This window comes from Bufo bufo, chromosome 6 (assembly GCF_905171765.1).
Source record: "Bufo bufo chromosome 6, aBufBuf1.1, whole genome shotgun sequence".
NCBI classification, from domain to species: domain Eukaryota; kingdom Metazoa; phylum Chordata; class Amphibia; order Anura; family Bufonidae; genus Bufo; species Bufo bufo.
Window position 1 is genome coordinate 54172585 of NC_053394.1, and position 21583 is coordinate 54194167.

The window sequence follows — 21583 nt, forward strand, 5'->3', positions numbered from 1 at the left end:
TGAATGGGGCCGAACCATCCGTCAGGATGTGGAGGGGTGTGCAGACATACTGTTCAACCATGTTAGTGAAATGCTGCCTCCTGCTAACACGTTCCGTATCAGGTGTCGGTGCAGATAGCTGTGGCGTGGAGACAAAACTTTTCCACATTTCTGCCATGCTAACCCTGCCCTCAGATGAGCTGGCCGTGACACAGCTGCGTTGGCGACCTCTTGCCACTCCTCTGCCTTCACCTTCCACCTGTTCCCCTGTGACATGTGGGAATGCTCTCAAGAGCGCCTCTATCAGCGTGCGCTTGTACTCGCGCATCTTACGGTCGCGCTCCAGTTCAGGAATTAAAGTGGGCACATTGTCTTTATACCGGGGATCCAGCAGGGTGGCCACCCAGTAGTCTGCACACGTTAAAACGTGGGCAACTCTGCTGTCGTTGCGCAGGCATTGGAGCATATATTCGCTCATGTGGGCCAGGCTACCCATGGGTAAGGACAAGCTGTCCTCTGTGGGAGGCGTATCGTCATCGTCCACCGTATCCCCCCAGCCACGCACCAGTGATGGGCCTGGGCTGCCACCCCGCTGTGAACTTGCGTCATCCTCGTCCCCCTCCACCTCCTCCTCCTCATCCTCCTCGTCCTCCAGTACAGTGCCTTGGCTGGCGACTTGTGAACCTGTCCTCTGCTGCTTAAACAAACCTCCCTCTGAGCCACTTCGAACAGACTGGCCCGAAAGTGTTAGAAACGAGCCCTCATCCTCCTCCTCCTCCTCCACCTGGGCCACCTCCTCTAACATCATTGCCCTAAGTGTTTTCTCAAGGAGACATAGAAGTGGTATTGTAACGCTGATAACAGTGTCATCGCCACTGGCCATGTTGGTGGAGTACTCGAAACAGCGCAGCAGGGCACACAGGTCTCGCATGGAGGCCCAATCATTGGTGGTGAAGTGGTGCTGTTCGGCAGTACGACTGACGCGAGCGTGCTGCAGCTGAAACTCCACTATGGCCTGCTGCTGCTCGCACAGTCTCTCCAGCATGTGCAAGGTGGAGTTCCACCGGGTGGGCACGTCGCATATGAGGCGGTGAGCGGGAAGGCCGAAGTTCCGCTGTAGCGCAGACAGGCGAGCAGCGGCAGGATGTGAACGGCGGAAGCGCGCACAGACGGCCCGCACTTTATGCAGCAGCTCTGACATGTTGGGGTAGTGGTGAATGAACCTCTGCACCACCAAGTTCAGCACATGCGCCAGGCAAGGGATGTGCGTCAAACTGGCTAGTCCCAGAGCTGCCACGAGATTTCGCCCATTATCGCATACCACCAGGCCTGGCTTGAGGCCCACCGGCAGAAACCACTCGTCGGTCTGTTGTTCAATACCCCGCCACAACTCCTTTGCGCTGTGGGGCCTGTCCCCCAAACATATGAGTTTCAGAATGGCCTGCTGACGTTTACCCCGGGCTGTGCTGAAGTTGGTGGTGAAGGTGTGTGGCTGACCGGATGAGCTGGTGGAAGCAGTGGAGGAGGAAGCCGAGTAGGAGGAGGAGGCTACAGGAGGCAGAGAATGATGCCCTGCGATCCTAGGGGGCGGAAGGACGTGCGCCAAGGAACTGTCCGCCGGGGGCCCAGCCGCCACTACATTCATCCAGTGTGCAGTTAGTGAGATATAGCGTCCCTGGCCGTGCTTACTGGTCCACGTATCTGTGGTTAGGTGGACCTTGCCACAAATGGCGTTGCGCAGTGCACACTTGATTTTATCGGACACTTGCATGTGCAGGGAAGGCACGGCTGTCTTGGAGAAGTAGTGGCGGCTGGGAACCACATACTGCGGGACAGCCATGGCCATCAGCTGTTTGAAGCTGTCTGTGTCCACCAGCCGGAATGACAGCATTTCAAAGGCCAGCAGTTTAGAAATGCTGGCGTTCAGGCCAAGGGCTCGAGGGTGACTCAGGGGGAATTTGCGCTTCCTCTCTAAGGTTTGAGATATTGAGAGCTGAACGCTGCTGTGTGATATAGTGGAGACGCTAGTTGACGGTGGCGGTGGTGGTGGTGTCGGTGGCACATCCTCTGTTTGCTGCTCGGCAGGTGGCAACATTCCTCTCGAGGCGGAAGCCGAGGCAGCAGCGGTAGAGGGAGCAGGGGGAGCCTCAGCGAGTGCCTGGTTTTTAAGGTGTGTACCCCACTGCAGTTCATGCTTTGCATGTAGATGCCTGGTCATGCAGGTTGTGCTGAGGTTCAGAACGTTAATGCCTCGCCTCAGGCTCTGATGGCAGAGCGTGCAAGTCACTCGGGTCTTGTCGGTAGGACATTGTTTAAAGAAGTGCCATGCCAGGGAACTCTTTGAAGCTGCCTTTGTGGGGCTGGGTCCCTGTTGGCGATGTCCAGTAGCAGGCGAACTCTGGGGGCGGCGGCTCGTCTGCTTTGGCCCCCTGCTCCCTCTTTGGCTTCGCTGTTGTCTCGGTCTCACCACTACCTCTTCCTCTGAACTGTGAAAGTCATCGCCACGACCTTCAGTCCATGTGGGGTCTAAGACCTCATCGTCCTCTGCATCGTCTTCCACCCAGTCTCCCTCCCTGACCTCCTCCTGTTCAGTCTGCACACTGCAAAAAGACGCGGCAGTGGGCACCTGTGTTTCGTCATCATCAGAGAGTCGGTGACTCTGCTGTGGTGGTATTCCCATGTCCTCTTCATCTGGAGACATAAGTGGTTGTGCGTCAGTGCATGGTATGTCTTCCTCCACTGGGGAAGGGCTAGGTGGACGCCCCTGGGAAACCCTGGAAGCAGAGTCTTCAAACAGAAGAAGAGACTGCTGCATAACTTGTGGCTCAGACCGTTTCCCTGATATGCTTGGGGGTGATGTGACAGACTGATGGGCTTGGTTTTCAGGTGCCACCTGTGCGCTTTCCGCAGAAGACTGGGTGGAAGACCATGTGGTGAACGTGCTGGAAGCACTGTCGGCCACCCAATCGATTAATGCCTGTACCAGCTCAGGCCTTACCATCCTAAGAGCGGCATTGGGCCCCACGAGATATTGCGGTACATTCTGCCGGCTAGTTGAGGGAGTTCGTTCCCTACTGTGTGCGCCTGGGGCCGAACGGCCACGTCCTCTACCAGCAACAGAGGCTCCACGGACACCACCACGACCGCGTCCTCGTCCCTTAATAGTATTTTTCTTCATTGTTGCGATTCAACTCGCACCACAATGAAATATATTATTTTTTATAAGCAAAATCCCCTCACTGGAATACTTTCAGTCTTTTGACTGTATGGATTACAGATGGAATGACTGTTATATGTGAGTACCGCTTTCTTTGACAGATTCTAGTATGGGTACATATATGTTTTCCCAACCCCAGCACATTAGTTTGCTAATTCCAGATGTATGAAACGCAGGCCTAACTGTATCTAGTATATTGAACGCCAGATAAACTAACTTGGCCTTTTTTAAATAAAAAAAAAATTCCCTCACTGGAATACTTTCAGTCTTTTGACTGTATGGATTACAGATGGAATGACTGTTATATGTGAGTACCGCTTTCTTTGACAGATTCTAGTATGGGTACATATATGTTTTCCCAACCCCAGCACATTAGTTTGCTAATTCCAGATGTATGAAACGCAGGCCTAACTGTATCTAGTATATTGAACGCCAGATAAACTAACTTGGCCTTTTTTAAATAAAAAAAATTCCCTCACTGGAATACTTTCAGTCTTTTGACTGTATGGATTACAGATGGAATGACTGTTATATGTGAGTACCGCTTTCTTTGACAGATTCTAGTATGGGTACATATATGTTTTCCCAACCCCAGCACATTAGTTTGCTAATTCCAGATGTATGAAACGCAGGCCTAACTGTATCTAGTATATTGAACGCCAGATAAACTAACTTGGCCTTTTTTAAATAAAAAAAAAATTCCCTCACTGGAATACTTTCAGTCTTTTGACTGTATGGATTACAGATGGAATGACTGTTATATGTGAGTACCGCTTTCTTTGACAGATTCTAGTATGGGTACATATATGTTTTCCCAACCCCAGCACATTAGTTTGCTAATTCCAGATGTATGAAACGCAGGCCTAACTGTATCTAGTATATTGAACGCCAGATAAACTAACTTGGCCTTTTTTAAATAAAAAAAATTCCCTCACTGGAATACTTTCAGTCTTTTGACTGTATGGATTACAGATGGAATGACTGTTATATGTGAGTACCGCTTTCTTTGACAGATTCTAGTATGGGTACATATATGTTTTCCCAACCCCAGCACATTAGTTTGCTAATTCCAGATGTATGAAACGCAGGCCTAACTGTATCTAGTATATTGAACGCCAGATAAACTAACTTGGCCTTTTTTAAATAAAAAAAATCCCCTCACTGGAATACTTTCAGTCTTTTGACTGTATGGATTACAGATGGAATGACTGTTATATGTGAGTACCGCTTTCTTTGACAGATTCTAGTATGGGTACATATATGTTTTCCCAACCCCAGCACATTAGTTTGCTAATTCCAGATGTATGAAACGCAGGCCTAACTGTATCTAGTATATTGAACGCCAGATAAACTAACTTGGCCTTTTTTAAATAAAAAAAAAATTCCCTCACTGGAATACTTTATGGCTTTTCACTGTATGGATTACAGGTGGACTGGTATTAGTAGGGGTGACACAAGCACACCCAAGTCCCTGATGTAGGATTTCTATGGCACAGACCACTATTACAAGTGATTAATGGACGTTGGGAGAGATTGTGCTGCAGCACTAGTCCCAAGATGGCCGCCGCCTATCAGCCCAGTAACATGTGCCACAAAATGGTCTGCACAACCTTTAAAAAAAATAGCCTTGGACTGTGCTGCTAAATCGCTATTGGTCTGAATCCCAGGTGTAGATGTCTGACTTGTTTGGAGCTTTGGAATGCACACTGTGGCAGCTTCTGCTGCAGCACTACAAGTCGCAAAATGGCGGCCGGCGGTCAGCCCAGGTACATGTGGATGGAAAAATCACTCTGGCCACTCTAAAAATAGCCAATCCCTATCAAAAAAGCAGCTCAGCTGCAGTTGTTCAGATGAATCACAGGTGGAGGAGAGAAATTTGCTTCCAGTTATTCAATTATCCCTGCCTATTCTCGCCCTAGCATCAGCTGCGTCTATCCCTGTTCTATTCACATCGGGAGTGAGCACGTCCCGACGTGCGCACAAGCTTATAAAGAGGCTGAGTCACATGCTGCACTTGGCCAATCACAGCCTTGCCAATAGTAGGCATGGCTGCGATGGCATCTTAGGGCAAGTAGTATGATGCATGTTGATTGGCTGCTTTGCAGCCTTTCAAAATGCGCCAAAATACATGCCGAACGACGAACCCGAACTTTTACGAAAAAGTTCGGGTTCGGGTCCGTGTCACGAACACCCCAAAATTCGGTACGGACCCGAACTATGCTCGAACTGTTCGCTCAACACTAATCATCATCACTACTTGCCCGCCTACCAGAGGAATCAGCAAATCTCTCCTCCAGATCTTGTCTGGGCAGTAGCTGCTGACTGTCCTCTAGAATCTGGTCCTTGCTGAAAAGTGTGGTCGAGGCGACAGCACACAATACTTCCCGCCCTGAGGGAACAGAAAATGAGAGAGGCAGGTTGAGGACAGGTGGGGGCACAGAGCTTGTTCCCGGGCCATGCCAACTAAGGGTCGTGTCAGAGGAACCCACTGACTCTTGGCTCTGGGTGTCTGATGTCACTTGCGATGACGTAGAAGACCATTCAAGGACCGCTTGGTGGCTGGTCAAGACACGACTTCTAGAAGACACTGGGAGCTCAGGCCTGTCGCTGCTACTGCTTCTACAACCCCGCCTACTTCTGCTGCTACTTTTGCCTGCTCCAGAAACATTTTGGCCACTGCCTGTTCCCTTTGAATGGCTTGTCACATGTCTGTCCGACATACTGTAAATTCAAAGACACTGCAATACTATCAGACTGCAATTTCACCACTGTAGCAAGGGCAAATGGATGTACTTATATTTGCAATTAAAACATCCCAAAACTGGCTGTATCAGAATGTAATTTCACTGCATAAGGGCGAATAGATGTACTTATATTTGCAATTAATACACCCCAAAACTGGCTGTATCAGAATGTAATTTCACCGCAGAAGGGTGAATAGACATACATATATTTGCAATTACTACACCCCAAAACTGGCTGTATCAGAATGTAATTTCACCGCAGAAGGGTGAATGGTCATACTTATATTTGCAATTAATACATCCCAAAACTGGCTGTATCAAACCACACTTTCTGTACAGAAGCAAGGGTGAATGGAAATAGTTATTTTTTTCACCAAAATACACCCCAAAACTGGTTGTATCACACAGCACTTTTACCCCAATAACAAGCAAGGATTTCTGGAATGACTGATGTGATGTATCGTATAGTGCAAACAACCTAAAATCTGTAGTATTAGAGCAATTTGGATCCCCAATTAGTGCAACAAGTTGTAATAGTAATGGCTCCTATTACGCAGGCTTTACACTCCCCTACTCCCTGCTCTCCCACTATAGTATGGATGATGCCTCCCTATAATTTCCCTACTCAATAGTTTTTTTTTACTAAATAAAGTCTTTCCTAAACACTGTCCCTAGCTCCTGTCACGTCTCTCCCTGCACTAAGTACACTGGAAAATGCCACAGAGACCAATATGGCTGAGGCTATATATAGGGCTGTGACATCACAGGGCTGGCTGGCTGGCTGCCGATTGACTGCATGCATGGCATTGTGAGTGATCCCTTGTTCACAGAGTTCTTAGTTCCTTGTTCTAACATGTGCAGCAGTGATTTTAGGAAAAAATATGTTTCTTTACCACGAAGAGCGAGGAGATTTTTATTATTTTTTTTTTAAAATTCGGATTGAATTCCACTTCGTCAACTTTGATTCGCTCATCTCTAGTATCCACCATAGTAACCCCAACTCTTCCAAATCTCAACTGTATTTAACTGATAGAAGTCTAAGTTTGTATGTGTTCTGGTCAACATCCACACAACATTACAAGATTGACGTCGCCATTGCACTCTTGCGCATTCACACAATCAGAAGTGGTCATCGTAGCTGATAACATTATAGGTGCATATTCTGTCAATCTGGTCCTTTTTTTGAGCCCGTTGGCCATCCAGTGGTTGTGATGTGTATTCCAGCCCATCAAGGGTTTTGCAAGCATGTCGCAATAACATAAGGGGGTCATTTATTAAGACCGCCAGTGCTGCTTTTAAATGTAAGACAGCTTACATTTAGACCATTTTCTATGCCTAAAACAGGCGTAGAAAATGCCGGTCTGTCCCCTTCTCCGCCCACACCATGCCCACTTTTTTAAACCTGATGTGAGTGGGGAGAAGTCATACATTGTGGCGCAACTAACCGTTACACTGCAATCTGCAGCTGAAATACGCCTAATATACACTTAATTTAGGTTAATAAATGACCCCTAAAATAGTATCATAAAAAAATAGACTGCTTAACGAAGGTAAGGTCGGACACATCTGTGCAACATAACCACATAAGCAAAGCGTGCTTCCCCTCACCTCCTTTAAAATATCATGTTAACTGTTTCCTCACTTGTGAAGTTTTTGCTTACCTTGCAATGATATGGAAATTCTTTATGGTAAAAATGTTCACATTCCAAAAAATTTATAATTTTATGTACTGGGGAGAGGTAAATTTCAAGTGATGCTTTTTCGCTATGACCTGGGAAAACATTTTTAGAGAGAAGAGGAACAAACCTTACTAAGTATGATACCAGACATCCTATGAATATATAATATCATCATCCTGTCTATGCATGGAGCATGTGGTAAACAATATGCATACGGCAGTAATTATAGCAAGTTCGTATGTGCTCAAGTGTCTCCTCAGCAGATGCTAATGGTTATTACTATAATTGGAAAGAAAATTTTTAGTTGATCAAGTGACACTGGTTCTGAACCATCAACCATTTTTCAACCTGTTAGTCATGGGAACTGGGGGAGGGGGATCTTGGAGAGTTGTTAGCACTTCATGCTGTTTATTTGAATTTAAAGGGAATCTGTCACCAGGATCTTGGACTTTTATCTGTTGCAATACATGACTAGTACTGCGGATAAGGAGTCCAGACTGCTACTTTTTATTGTCCTACTGCCTCTCATTCCCTCTCTGTCAGCGATTAAAGCTGTGCTTAAACACAATGTTGGGACTGCTGTGCATGTGCACAGGAGTCCTCTAAATTATGTCAGCACAGCAGTCCAGACAGAATCATACCCGTCATATTTTGACAGCATCACAAATAAATACAATTATCCAAATGGTATCACGGGGGGGTCTAATTAAATATTTTGATAATTTATAAAAAAAAACTCTCTCACCCTTTTATCAATTACTTTGTACATCAGATCCAAAACCTGTCTATTAACCAGAAATACTATATGTCCCACATTTCCCATATTCCTTCAAATCTTGCCAGTTTATCATATCTAACTGCATCTAATCTTTCCTCACACTTAGGGCTCATGCACACAAACGTATTTTTTCACAATTCCGTTTTTTTGAGGCCTGTATGCAGAACCATTCACTTCAATGGGAAATAAAAAAAAATGAAATTACTCCGTGTGTGTTCAGTGTCCATATGTCCACATGTCCGTTTTGCAAAAAAATAGAACGTGTGTGTCCTATTAATGTCCGCATTATGGACATGGATAGTACTGTTCTGTTAGGGACTGGCCCTTCCGTTCCACAAAATGTGGAATGCACAAGGCCAGTATCCATGTTTTGCAGATCCTCAATTTTCAGACCGCAAAACAACAACGGTCGTGTGCATGAGCCCTTAATTAGATTTATCCTGTGTATTAAATCCTCCAGTAGGAGATCAGAACTCCTCCAATTCCTAGCTAGATTTGTTTTGCTAGCAGCAAGTACGTGCTTGATCAGAATGTTAATTTTTCTGGGATCCCCATCCAAATACATACCCAACAAACACACTTCAGGGAAGGTCTTATGATGACATCTTAGGTTCTTTTCCTTTGTTCATTGTAATTTCCCCCCACAATACGAACAAAGCTGCTGTGCCCTGATCTACAGTACAGGTGTGCCTTTGCACTTGGTTCAACGTAAACTGAGATGTCAACCAGCTTAGAAATATGTCTATGCTATATGTGTCATGGTTTTGTCATGGTTTTTGCAAACTTGACATTGTATTGTATTGAATTTGTTTTGTGAGAAACTGGAGTCCTTAAAGGCTATGTATACCCTCAGGGGAATTTATTTTTATGATTTCATTTTGCTCATTTTGAGCTAAATATAATTTTTTCAATTGGTCTTTATTAAAAAATATTCAGCTGTTCTGTCACATAAAGTTAACTGTTTCAATGTGTGAATCATACTTTCACTTTTTTCCAGTCATGTAAAAAACCGTGTCTCTAAATTACAAAAAGATCCTCATAAACACTTATTTAAGCCACATTATTATCAGTTAGATTAGAATTGATATATAATAAGTTATTAAGAGGTCAGAGATGACGCAACACAATAAAAATACAGAGCATTTTGCTAGAGAATCTCAAGGCTGTACAGAGAAAAGGGCTCAAACTTTTCAGAATACCTAAATACGTATTTTAAAGACCGATTGAAAAATGTATTTATTTTTGCTAAAAATTATTAAAATTCAATAATAAAAAAACATTGCCCCCATAGGTGTCCACAGTCTTTAATCAAATTTGAGCAAAGGCAATAAACACTTCTATGTGTGTATTAGTAAAGGCATTTTATCATCAGTGTCATCATTATTGCAGTATTTCTTTCCTCTAACTTACCTGTGCTGGCTTCTGTCAGTTTAGTATCAATATTTAAATAACTGATGAGCTGTGTGGATGATGGTGACGATTTCAAAGTATCAAGCGGGATATCTCTGGAGACGCATCCTTTGCTATCAGTCTAAAAAGAAAATATTAGCATATAACCGACAATGAATATCACTAGTGTTGAGAAAATCAAAGTCAAATGAATTGACGTTGATACAAATTTCAGGAAAAATTTGATTCACCATGAAGCCGAATTTCCTTGTGCTTCGTGGTAATAAATAATTTTTCCCTGAAATGTCGGAAAAACAAAAAAATACATACTTGCCTCATCCATTTGTGCGCGAAGAGGCCGCTGCGGCTATCCTGATTGAAGATACCACCTAAAATCTCATGAGCGGTAACTTATGACGTCCCCCCGCCGCCCAGCGTGATGTCATCACATCACCACACGATATTTCAGGCAGTGTCTTCAATCAAGATGGTCGCGATGGCCTCTACACAATCAAATGGATAAAGTGAGTATTTCTTTTTTCTATCCTGAAAGGCCTAAAGGGTAGTCTCAGTGATGAGCACGGGGGATTCAATAATGGGGTTTGTGCCATTGCACCAGCTACATTCAAAGAAATGCGTTTAGTGAAGAAGTAATTTGTCACAAAGCAGATTTCTTTGTGAAATTCGGCGAAGCAACCGAATCTAATTCTTCATAACCGCTCATGTCTAAATATTACGGATTCCTTAATGTTTCTACAATATGCTGTTTCCTTCTAAGAGTGGGTTCACATCATGTCTTTTGCCATCCATTTAATGTATACATAGGGAAAAAAGGATGTAAAATCGTAGCATACCATACCAAACCAAATTTTCCCATACCTCTTCCTTAATTATTATGCACTTATGAGGATCTTCTTTTTCTTCTTCTTTTTCTTCCGCTTCTACTCCACAGTAAGCGTAACCAAAATGAGTTAGATGTTCAAGACACACTGAAAGGTCAATTTTGCCTTCTACTGGCTTTCCATAAATATAACTGGAAATGAAGACACAGAGTATAGGTAATACCATGCTCTTATAGACTGAAATATCTTTTAGGCTACATTTAGATGTCCGGCATGCCTGATCTGTCATCCAGACAAAAACCATTGCATGCAAGGGTTTATATCTGGCTGAAACAGGCACATATGCAGGAAAAGCCACCGGACCCCATTATAGTTAATACATACAGTCAGGTCCATAAATATTGGGACATCGAGACAATTCTAACATTTTTGGCTGTATACACCACCACAATTGATTTGAAATGAAACAAACAAAATGTGCTTTAACTGCAGACTGTCAGCTTTAATTTGAGGGTATTTACATCCAAATCAGGTGAACGGTGTAGGAATTACAACAGTTTGCATATTTGCCTCCCACTTGTTAAAGGACCAAAAGTAATGGCACAATTGGCTTCTCAGCTGTTCCATGGCCAGGTGTGTGTTATTCCCTCATTATCCCAATTGCAATGAGCAGATAAAAGGTCCAGAGTTCATTTCAAGTGTGCTATTTGCATTTGGAATCTGTTGCTGTCAACTCTCAAGATGAGATCCAAAGAGCTGTCACTATCAGTGAAGCAAGCCATCATTAGGCTGAAAAAACAAAACAAACCCATCAGTGAGATAGCAAAAACATTAGGCGTGGCCAAAACAACTGTTTGGAACATTCTTAAAAATAAGGAGCTCAGCAACACCAAAAGACCCGGAAGACCACGGAAAACAACTGTGGTGGATGACCGAAGAATTCTTTCCCTGGTGAAGAAAACACCCTTCACAACAGTTGGCCAGATCAAGAACACTCTTCAGGAGGTAGGTGTATGTGTGTTAAAGTCAACAATCAAGAGAAGACTTCACCACAGTGAATACAGAGGGTTCACCACAAGATGTAAACCATTGGTGATCCTCAAAAACAGGAAGGCCAGATTAGAGTTTGCCAAACGACATCTAAAAATGCCTTCACAGTTCTGGAACAACATCCTATGGACAGATGAGACCAAGATCAACTTGTACCAGAGTGATGAGAAGAGAAGAGTATGGAGAAGAAAAGGAACTGCTCATGATCCTACGCATACCACCTCATCAGTGAAGCATGGTGGTGGTAGTGTCATGGTGTGGGCATGTATGGCTGCCAATGGAACTGGTTCTCTTTATTTATTGATGATGTGACTGCTGACAAAAGCAGCAGAATTCTGAAGTGTTTCGGGCAATATTATCTGCTCATAATTAGCCAAATGCTTCAGAACTCATTGGACGGCGCTTCACAGTGCAGATGGACAATTACCCAAAGCATACTGCAAAAGCAACCAAAGAGTTTTTAAAGGGAAAGAAGTGGAATGAAGTGGAAAGACCTGAATCCGATTGAGCATGCATTTCACTTGCTGAAGACAAAACTGAAGGGAAAATGCCCCAAGAACCAGCAGGAACTGAAGACAGTTGCAATAGAGGTGTCGGGATTCGAACCCGTGACCAGCCACATCCCAGGCGGTAGCCCTGCTTACTAGGCTACCGTCCTCTCTGGACATTACTCCCTGAAACCTATTATGTAACCTCAGTCTTGCCAAGCCTTGCTCATCACCCTTGATTCCCCACACCTGGTACTTCCCTATATAAGTCCAGCCCCTTGCACTCTAGCTTGCTGATTATTGAGCTCCTGAGCCTTGATCAAGCTTCTCCTCATCTGCTGCTCTTGCTACAACTGGAAGTCCACTGCTGACCAGGAATTGCCTACCGACTACTCTTCTGCTTGTCCCTACCTACTGAACTGCTACCACCGTTGCCATCCGGATTGTCTGACTACGCTTACTGCCGCCTGCCCTGACCCACCGCCTGCCTACCGACTACTCTTCTGCTTGTCCCTACCTACTGAACTGCTACCACCGTTGCCATCCGGATTGTCTGACCACGCTTACTGCCGCCTGCCCTGACCCACCGCCTGCCTACCGACTACGCCTCTGCCAGACTTCCTGCACCTACTACCTGCCTGCGGTCCTTGCCACTGGGCTCCACTTCTACCTCCAGCCAGCGGTCCTCTGACTCAGGTGAGCCTGTAGGACTGTTACAAGAGGCCTGGCAGAGCATCACCAGGGATGAAACCCAGCGTCTGGTGATGTCTATGTGTTCCAGACTTCAGGCTGTAATTGACTGCAAAGGATTTGCAACCAAGTATTAAAAAGTGAAAGTTTGATTTGTGATTATTATTATGTCCCATTACTTTTGGTCCCTTAACAAGTGGGAGGCACATATGCAAACTGTTGTAATTCTTACACCGTTCACCTGATTTGGATGTAAATATCCTCAAATTAAAGCTGACAGTCTGCAGTAAAGAACATCTTGTTTGTTTCATTTCAAATCCACTGTAGTGGTTTATAGAGCCAAAAATGTTAGAATTGTGTCGATGTCCCAATATTTATGGACCTGACTGTAGCTGGCGTTGAACTGTAGAGTCTGGCAATGCCAAATCCGGTGAAATCTGGCATGCTTCTCTCTGCTGGAACAGCCTGCTGGGTCCCCTGCAGCAAATGTGAATGTACCCTAAGCTGACTCTAGTTGAACAGTCAGGCCCAGTTTAAAAGGCTCACTGTGCAGTGCCAATTTGTTCAAGTATAGCTGCCATTCTGTTTTTATTTGTGTAAAGTGATGCTGACCATTTTTGTAATATACTTTAATTACTGAAATCATACATTTCTATTAGAAATATAGCTCTAAAGTGGCCCATTTTGAGCCTTAGCAGTGCTCATCTGTCTTCTGTAGTAATCTGTACATAACACAGTGAATGTTGAGCAAGTTTCCACTGTTAGGTACACAGAAGACAGAAGCGTTGTTAAGGCTCAAAATGGGCCACTTTAGAGCTATTTTTTCTAATCGAAATGTGCAATTTCAGTAATTAAATTATGTTACATAAATGGTCAGTATCACTGCCCCTACACATTACAATAATACAAAAAGAATGACAGTTACACTTTAATCTTGCAAAGGAAATGTTAAGACATTCTCAAGTGAATAGGAAATTGTGACTCCAGACTCAGAGCCTGAAGGTCCTTCTTATTTATTATTAAAGGACATGTGAAAACCATGGTCTTGATCAAAGGTGGTTAGAGGGAATAGGTTTGTTTACATAGCATGAAAGTAATGGCGGGCAGATCCACATAAGAATTTGACCAAACTCAAAACATTACTAAACATATTTACATTTCTGTGTCTATTCCTAGGAGGACACTGTACATTTTAAGGGGAATCAGTCAGCAGGAAATTCACTTTTACACCAGGTACAATGTCTTGTCGGGCTAGCTCAGCTGAATGTAATGGTACATTTGACTTAGCGATTCGCTGCTTTACCCTGGAGTATAAGTACTTTTAATATACAGGGTGGGCCATTTATATGGATACACCTTAATAAAATGGGAATGGTTGGTGATATTAACTTCCTGTTTGTGGCACATTAGTATATGTGAGGGGGGAAACTTTTCAAGATGGGTGGTGACCATGGCGGCCATTTTGAAGTCGGCCATTTTGAATCCAACCTTTGTTTTTTCAATAGGAAGAGGGTCATGTGACACATCAAACTTATTGGGAATTTCACAAGAAAAACAATGGTGTGCTTGGTTTTAACGTAACTTTATTCTTTCATGAGTTATTTACAAGTTTCTGACCACTTATAAAATGTGTTCAATGTGCTACCCATTGTGTTGGATTGTCAATGCAACCCTCTTCTCCCACTCTTCACACACTGATAGCAACACCGCAGGAGAAATGCTATCACAGGCTTCCAGTATCCGTAGTTTCAGGTGCTGCACATCTCGTATCTTCACAGCATAGCCAATTGCCTTCAGATGACCCCAAAGATAAAAGTCTAAGGGGGTCACTGGATATGCGAAATAGCTACATGATGATGTGTTTCCCTCTTTATGCACTGAAGCTGGCACGTTCCCTGAGTTTTTCCAGCAAGATGGTGCACCACCACATTATGGGTGTCAGGTCAGAGCATTCCTAGATGAACAGTTTCCTGGAAAGTGGATTAGTCGTCGTGGGCCAGTTGAATGGCCCCCAAGGTCTCCCGTTCTGACCCCCTTAGACTTTTATCTTTAGGGTCATCTGAAGGCAATTGTATATGCTGTGAAGATACGAGATGTGCAGCACCTGAAACTACGGATACTGGAAGCCTGTGCTAGCATTTCTCCTGCGGTGTTGCTATCAGTGTGTGAAGAGTGGGAGAAGAGGGTTGCATTGACAATCCAACACAATGGGCAGCACATTGAACACATTTTATAAGTGGTCAGAAACTTGTAAATAACTCATGAAAGAATAGAGTTACGTTAAAACCAAGCACACCATTCTTTTTCTTGTGAAATTCCCAATAAGTTTGATGTGTCACATGACCCTCTTCCTATTGAAAAAACAAAGGTTGGATTCAAAAAGGCCGACTTCAAAATGGCCACCATGGTCACCACCCATCTTGAAAAGTTCCCCCCTCACATATACTAATGTGCCACAAACAGGAAGTTAATATCACCAACCATTCCCATTTTATTAAGGTGTATCCATATAAATGGCCCACCCTGTATATGAACATGAACAGTTAGGTGCCCTGAGGGTGGGCCCAAGACACTGTGTCCACCCTTGCTCCTCCTGATTCTTTTGCCAGCCCATCCACAGTTTATCTTCATTTCTCCACTCATCTCCTACTCTAACATACACCAATCTCAGATAATATTTCTCTTGCTATCTGAGACATACAATAAAAAAAAATCTCTATTATGACTGACCCTGTGTATAAATGTTATGACTACTGGAACAGTTGCAGCTATGGGAATGGGGGTCATGCATTATCATTATTGGTCTTCTTACCTGCCGCAAACTTCCAGGTGAACGGACTTATCTGCCAGGAATACTTCGGATGGGGCATCGATTTTTAACTCCCACCTCCTCAACACTAAAGAGAAGAGAAATGTAAATTATTAGAAATTCTGACAAATAGTCTGTTTACTAGTTAAAGGGGTTGTCCGGGTTCAGAGCTGAACCCGGACATACCCATATTTTCACCCAGGCAGCCCGCCTGAATCGCGCAGGGCAAAGGCATTTTCTGGAGTTCCGGTGATGTACCGGGCTCTCCTTAGGGCTGCCAGGCAGAGGCTTCCGCCCAGCAGGGAGCCCAGTGGCGTCACCGGCACTGATGGGCAGGCTTTAGCGCTGCCCTACCCTGTAATACGGCTAGGGGAGCGCTAAATCTGACCCATCAGAGCCGATGATATCACTGAACACACTGCTGGGCGAAAGCAGTGTGTTATGGTAAATAAAAAAGCCCTTGCCAGGGCAAGGGAGAGCATTGGAGCATGAAATGCTAACATCAGGGGGGCTGGAGGGCTGAAATTATGGGTATCAGCTCTGAACCCGAAAAACCGCTTTAAAGAGGACTTTCCACCACAAAATGCAGTGCAATCCACAGGCAACATGTGATAGAGCAGGAGGAGCTGAGCAATTAGTTATATAGTTTTGCGGAAGTTTCAACTTACCATATTTATCAACAGTAAAGTATTTTCCACAGCTATTAGGTATATTAATTTTGTAGTCTCCAAACTCTAGTTCGTGCGACAGATGGAAGCTGAAGTCAGCGAATCCTTGCTCTGTAGACACATCCAGCCACTGAGCTATGCGGTTTCTATTTGTGTCCTGTAGAAAGAGTGAAATGATGGCATTTCTTATAGAACAAATATCTAATCTAGGGTTGGACTGTCCCACAAGAGGACCAGGGCAGACCAGACTATTCATCTGATCTCATTGTGTCTAAGGCCGTGAACCACATCACCGTTTAGTTTTTTGTTCTTCTGATCCGTCAAAAGAACATAAAAAAAAAAGGATCCTATATTTTAAGCATCTGTTATGCTGAGTTATAAACATTTGGCATCTGTTTTAGCCATTCCCATCTGCGATTTGTTATTTTAGATGAAAAAACTATTCACAAACATTTTTTTCTCAGGTGGCTAAAAGAGATGCTTAAAATACAGGACCTGTTTTTTGGTTTATTTTTCTGATGGAGCAGAAGAACAGAAATCTAAATGGTGATGTGAAGCCGACCTAACACCATCCACATGCAGCAGAGCAGACTTTAAATAATGGATGGATAATTTTAAATCTTCAGTCTATTATGTTGCAGAGTTGCCACAGTTGACATGTAAAATGAATTTTCTGCAAAAAATGTCTGAGCATACCCCTTCTATGGATGTATTGTGAATCCATATTGTCCATATTTAAAAAAAAAAAAAAAAAATATATATATATATATATATATATATATATATATATTTTACAGTTGATTCTAGGAACATGGGAATAAATAGGCGCACCCACAATCAATACGTGAGTATAAATGTATTGATAAAGGTAACCTGTAACATTTAACATACTTTGAGATTGATAAGCAACATGTTATAGAGCAGATAGACCTGAGCAGATTGATAATTATGTGTAATCTATCTATCTATTATCTATCCATCCGCCTGTCTATCCATCCGCCTGTCTATCTATCTATCTATCTATCTATCTATCTATCTATCTATCTATCTATCTGTCTATCCAGTTGTGTGGAAATATATGCATTATACTGTAACTTCTATTTTTTTTCATTTATATACTTGCTCACTGTGGGCTTGTGTGACTTACTGAGTGACAGACTTCACTGTATGAATGTGCATACAAGTACAGCTGTAAATTACTGTGTAGGACGGCCCACTGGACTCCTAAGCATAGAATTAGCAAGTATATAAATGAATAAATATAACTATATTTTAAGTATAAAACTTTATCAATCTTCTCAGCTCCTCCTGCTAGGTAGAACACTGCCTGCAGGTCTGATGGTATGTTCAGCATGACGGGTTCCCTTCAAGTGAAAACGATTTTGCTATGATCTGCTAAGAATAAAGTATATATCAAAAGATACAAAGAAGTAAATAAATACGCAATTCACACCATTGTACGTGAACATTGGATGATCTGGGTAGATCCCGCTTTGGAATGTATGAACCACTGCATACTTAAACACTCAGTTAAAGGGATTGACCACTGTTGACCAATGTGTTTGTATGAGGACTATATGGAAGTTACTAATATAGCCTCTGTTGAAATTCTGTGCCATTTTCTATGTTTCATAAGGTAGTATGCTCCATTATTTGCCTACTCTTTTGTATTTTATGCTTAGAGGTCCTGTCCATAAGATGGCTGCTGATGGCGGTTCTCAACAGTTAGTTATATAGTTTTGTGGAAGTTTCAACTTACCATATTATTCATCAACCTTAAAGTATTTTTCAAAGCTATTAGGTATAATAATTTTGTAGTCTCCAAAATGTAGTTCATGGGCCAGATCATTCAGTCTCATTCATACAAACGCCCCACACTTGCACTAAACTGCAAACAGTGCCAGGTGCAATGCAGTGTATATGAATGGGGGAGAAATCCCATGGAGGTGATTTTTATTTTATTTTGCTTTTGATTTATTTATTACTCATTTATATAGCGCTGACTTATTCTGTATCGCTTTAAATATGCTATCTTCACACGCTGTCTCCAATGGAGGTCACAATCTAAGTTCCCTATCAGTATGTCTTTGGAGTCATGCAGGGAACCAGAGTACCCGAAGGAAACCTGTGTAAAGAAGAACATATAAACTGCATGCAGATGTTGTCCTTGGTCAGATTCAAACTTAAGACCCCAGCACTGCAAGGAATCAGTACTAAGCACTGAGGCACCATGATGCCCACCAGCAGTCATTTTATGGACAGGACCTCCCCATGGACAGCTTGAAAGACTTGACAAACAAGGAGGAATACCTAATAAAATATTGAAAATGGCATAGAATTTTAACGAAGGCTATTGGTAAATTTCCATACAGTCATCTTACAAACATGGAGTAGGATGGAGTAGAGTTAACACTCCTGTTTTCTGAGATTTCTGAGTTGTGTTATCTAATCTAAGCAAAAACATTAAATTGCTTTTCAATGGCTTTTGTCTCAAGATAATGCGATGAGTTAAGAAATTTGAGTAAGGCTACATGCACACGACCGTATGTGTTTTGCTGTCCGCAAATTGTGGATCCGCAAAAAAAACGGATGACGGATCCGTTTTTTTGTGGATCCATTGAAATAATGCCTATCCTTGTCCGCAAACTAGAAAAAAATAGGACATGCACTATTTTTTTTGTGGAGCAACGGAACAGACATACTGATGCGGACAGCACACGGTGTGCTGTCCGCGTTTTTTTGCGGACCCATTGAAATGAATGGGTCCGCATCCTATCCGCAAAAAAAACGGATCGGACACGGAAACAAAATACGGTCGTGTGCATGAGACCTTAAGAGCTGGAGTGCTAATCCTGCTACATCTGTACTGTAGATCAACAGTATCGAGAAAACCCCTTTAAGTCTTCATACACCTTACTTTTACTCTGTGCTATGATGGATCTTGGTCCTCCACCACATATTCTGAATCTTTCATAGTATTCTGTATTATATGTTAAAATCCCCAGTTATTTATATCAAATTCATAGTAGTGGCCCAATCTAAGTTAGTATACTTGTACATTCTTTAGCAATAAATTGTATTATCGTGCAGGATGTCTGACTGCACTACCCTATCCCTTATGTACTTTATAAATGGGGGCAGTGCTGAACTAAATCTGCTTCTTTAAGTAACTACTCATTATGAGAACATTATCAATAATAATTGGATTAGTGGAACCATAAAAATTAAAGCTGTGGTCTGGCAACAGAACTAGTGGTCTGAATTAAATTAATAAAGTTTGCTCATGTACTTCAATTATGAAATATCTACCAATGTCCTAATTTTAATGCTGGTCCCGTGGTCCAGGAAGCTCTACTTCCACATTCTTTCAAACCCCCTCTGTTGCATTGACACACTTGAAGGGGGCTAGCAGTCAGGGTTAGTTAAAGAGTTATACCCATTTCAAACTTTAATGCTATATCGCTGGGATATGCCATCAAAGCCAGATAGTTGCAGGTCCCACCTCTGAGACCAAGTCCTAGCTCCAGAACAGGGTCCCCGAAGTCAAGGCGAGCACACTGTGCTTGCATGGATGCTTTCCTTTCACTGCTATGAAAGTACAATATGCCATCAATGTCTGGGATGGGAATACCCCTTGAAGCTATGCTCTCCTTATCACATTTGGTGCAGAGACAGAGAAGGGGGCTTAGCTAATAAACTGAAGCCTACAGTCAGCCTTCTTTAAGTATTTAAGCTTTCAATTTTATTAATTATAATTTTAAAAAACAATAAAAAACTTTATGACTTTTTATCACAACCAATTTAAAAGGGTTATCTGAGACATTTCTACTGATGACCAATACTCTGGATCAGTGGGGGATCCTATCTGATCAGTGAGGGTCTGACACCCGGAACCCCGACGATCATCTGTTTAAAAAGCCCCCAGCACTCCTGTGAACGCCGCAACCTTCTCTGTGCTTACCAAGCACAGAGCTGTTCATTTCATAGTGGCCTTTCTGAGCTTAGCCCCATTCACTTCAATGGGGCTCAGCTGAACCTAGGCCGTGTGAACATGGCCTCGGCAAAACTCTCAGTAGGACACAACGCTACTGTGAGCGCCAGTGCCTTATCAAACAGCTGATTAGCGGGGGCCCCAGGTGTTTGAACCCCACCAATCAAATTCTGATGATCTAACCAGAGGATAGGTCATCAGTAGAAAAGTCGGAAAGCCCCTTTAACCTCTCCATAAAGATGTGCAAGTAAATGTACTGTATCAAATTAGTATTATAACATATCAGTTTTAGGAGTTTATGTCCTGTACTTACTCTTATTTCAACCAAAGGATACTGAAAAAAAAAAAGAAAGAAAAATATTAGTAGTTACAGTATATTTAAAATATACTTACATCAAATAATATATATTATGACCGATCATATCTAGTGAATATATATGATGTATACTAAAGCTATAACTCTAGGTTACTCTCCTAATCAGAAGGCGAGGAGCCATTAAAAGGGGTTGTCCGAGGTAAATAAAAACTGGGGCTGCCCCTATAAATGTTCTAAAATAGCAAAAGAAGCAAAATATTTACAACTCTTCTTCCATCCTCGCCACGGCTGATGTCATCTTCCTGGCTGCAGCAATGACATTCTGTCTAGACAGGTCACCATGCAGCCATCAATGGCATCAGCAGCATATAAGATGTTAGTGATGAGGTCAATAATTGGCTGCAGCAGTGACATTGTGTGCACAGAATGCCACGGCTGTGAGCCAGAAAACAAACAGCTGTGGAATGCCCACTTATTAACAGGATTTGCATAAACCACATCTATTTTGGCCCTGGTGTAGCAGGCCAAATTAACCCCTTCCCAGATAAAACCCGGGTATAGTTTGGCCCAGGCCAGAGTATACCCAGGGGATTAACTTTCCTAGGCCAAACTTTACCCCGGGGTGTAAAATAGCCTAGGCCAAACTATACCCCTCCAGGCCAGATTATACCTGGAGGGATAAACTCTATACCCAGGGGTGTAAAATAGCCTAGGCCATAATGAAGGTGTATAAATTGGCCTAGGCTAATTTATAACCCGGGTATATTTTGGCCTAGGCTAATTTATAACCCGGGTATATTTTGGCCCAGGCCACTTTAACCCCAGGTATCTTTTGGACTGTGGGTATAGTCTGGCCTGTTACACCGGGACAGCTCAAATTTGCCAGGACTGCCTCTAAAAATTAGGAATGGTCCTTGCAAATTCAGGACTGTTGGCACTGGGC

The 21583-nt window shown here is 43.0% G+C and overlaps 1 protein-coding gene across 1 annotated transcript in view; it reads right to left on the reverse strand.

Moving 5' to 3' along the window:
* The window catches only part of LOC121004845 (alpha-2-macroglobulin-like protein 1), a 113643-nt gene that overhangs the window by 68061 nt on the left and 23999 nt on the right, over positions 1 to 21583 (reverse strand). Inside the window, exons 8-13 of the mRNA XM_040437237.1 lie at positions 20638 to 20658; positions 16334 to 16490; positions 15669 to 15753; positions 10666 to 10819; positions 9808 to 9928; positions 7602 to 7711 (exon numbers count right to left, since the gene is read on the reverse strand). Of these exons, the coding sequence (XP_040293171.1) occupies positions 7602 to 7711; positions 9808 to 9928; positions 10666 to 10819; positions 15669 to 15753; positions 16334 to 16490; positions 20638 to 20658 (648 nt within the window). The remainder of the gene's footprint in view (positions 1 to 7601; positions 7712 to 9807; positions 9929 to 10665; positions 10820 to 15668; positions 15754 to 16333; positions 16491 to 20637; positions 20659 to 21583) is intronic.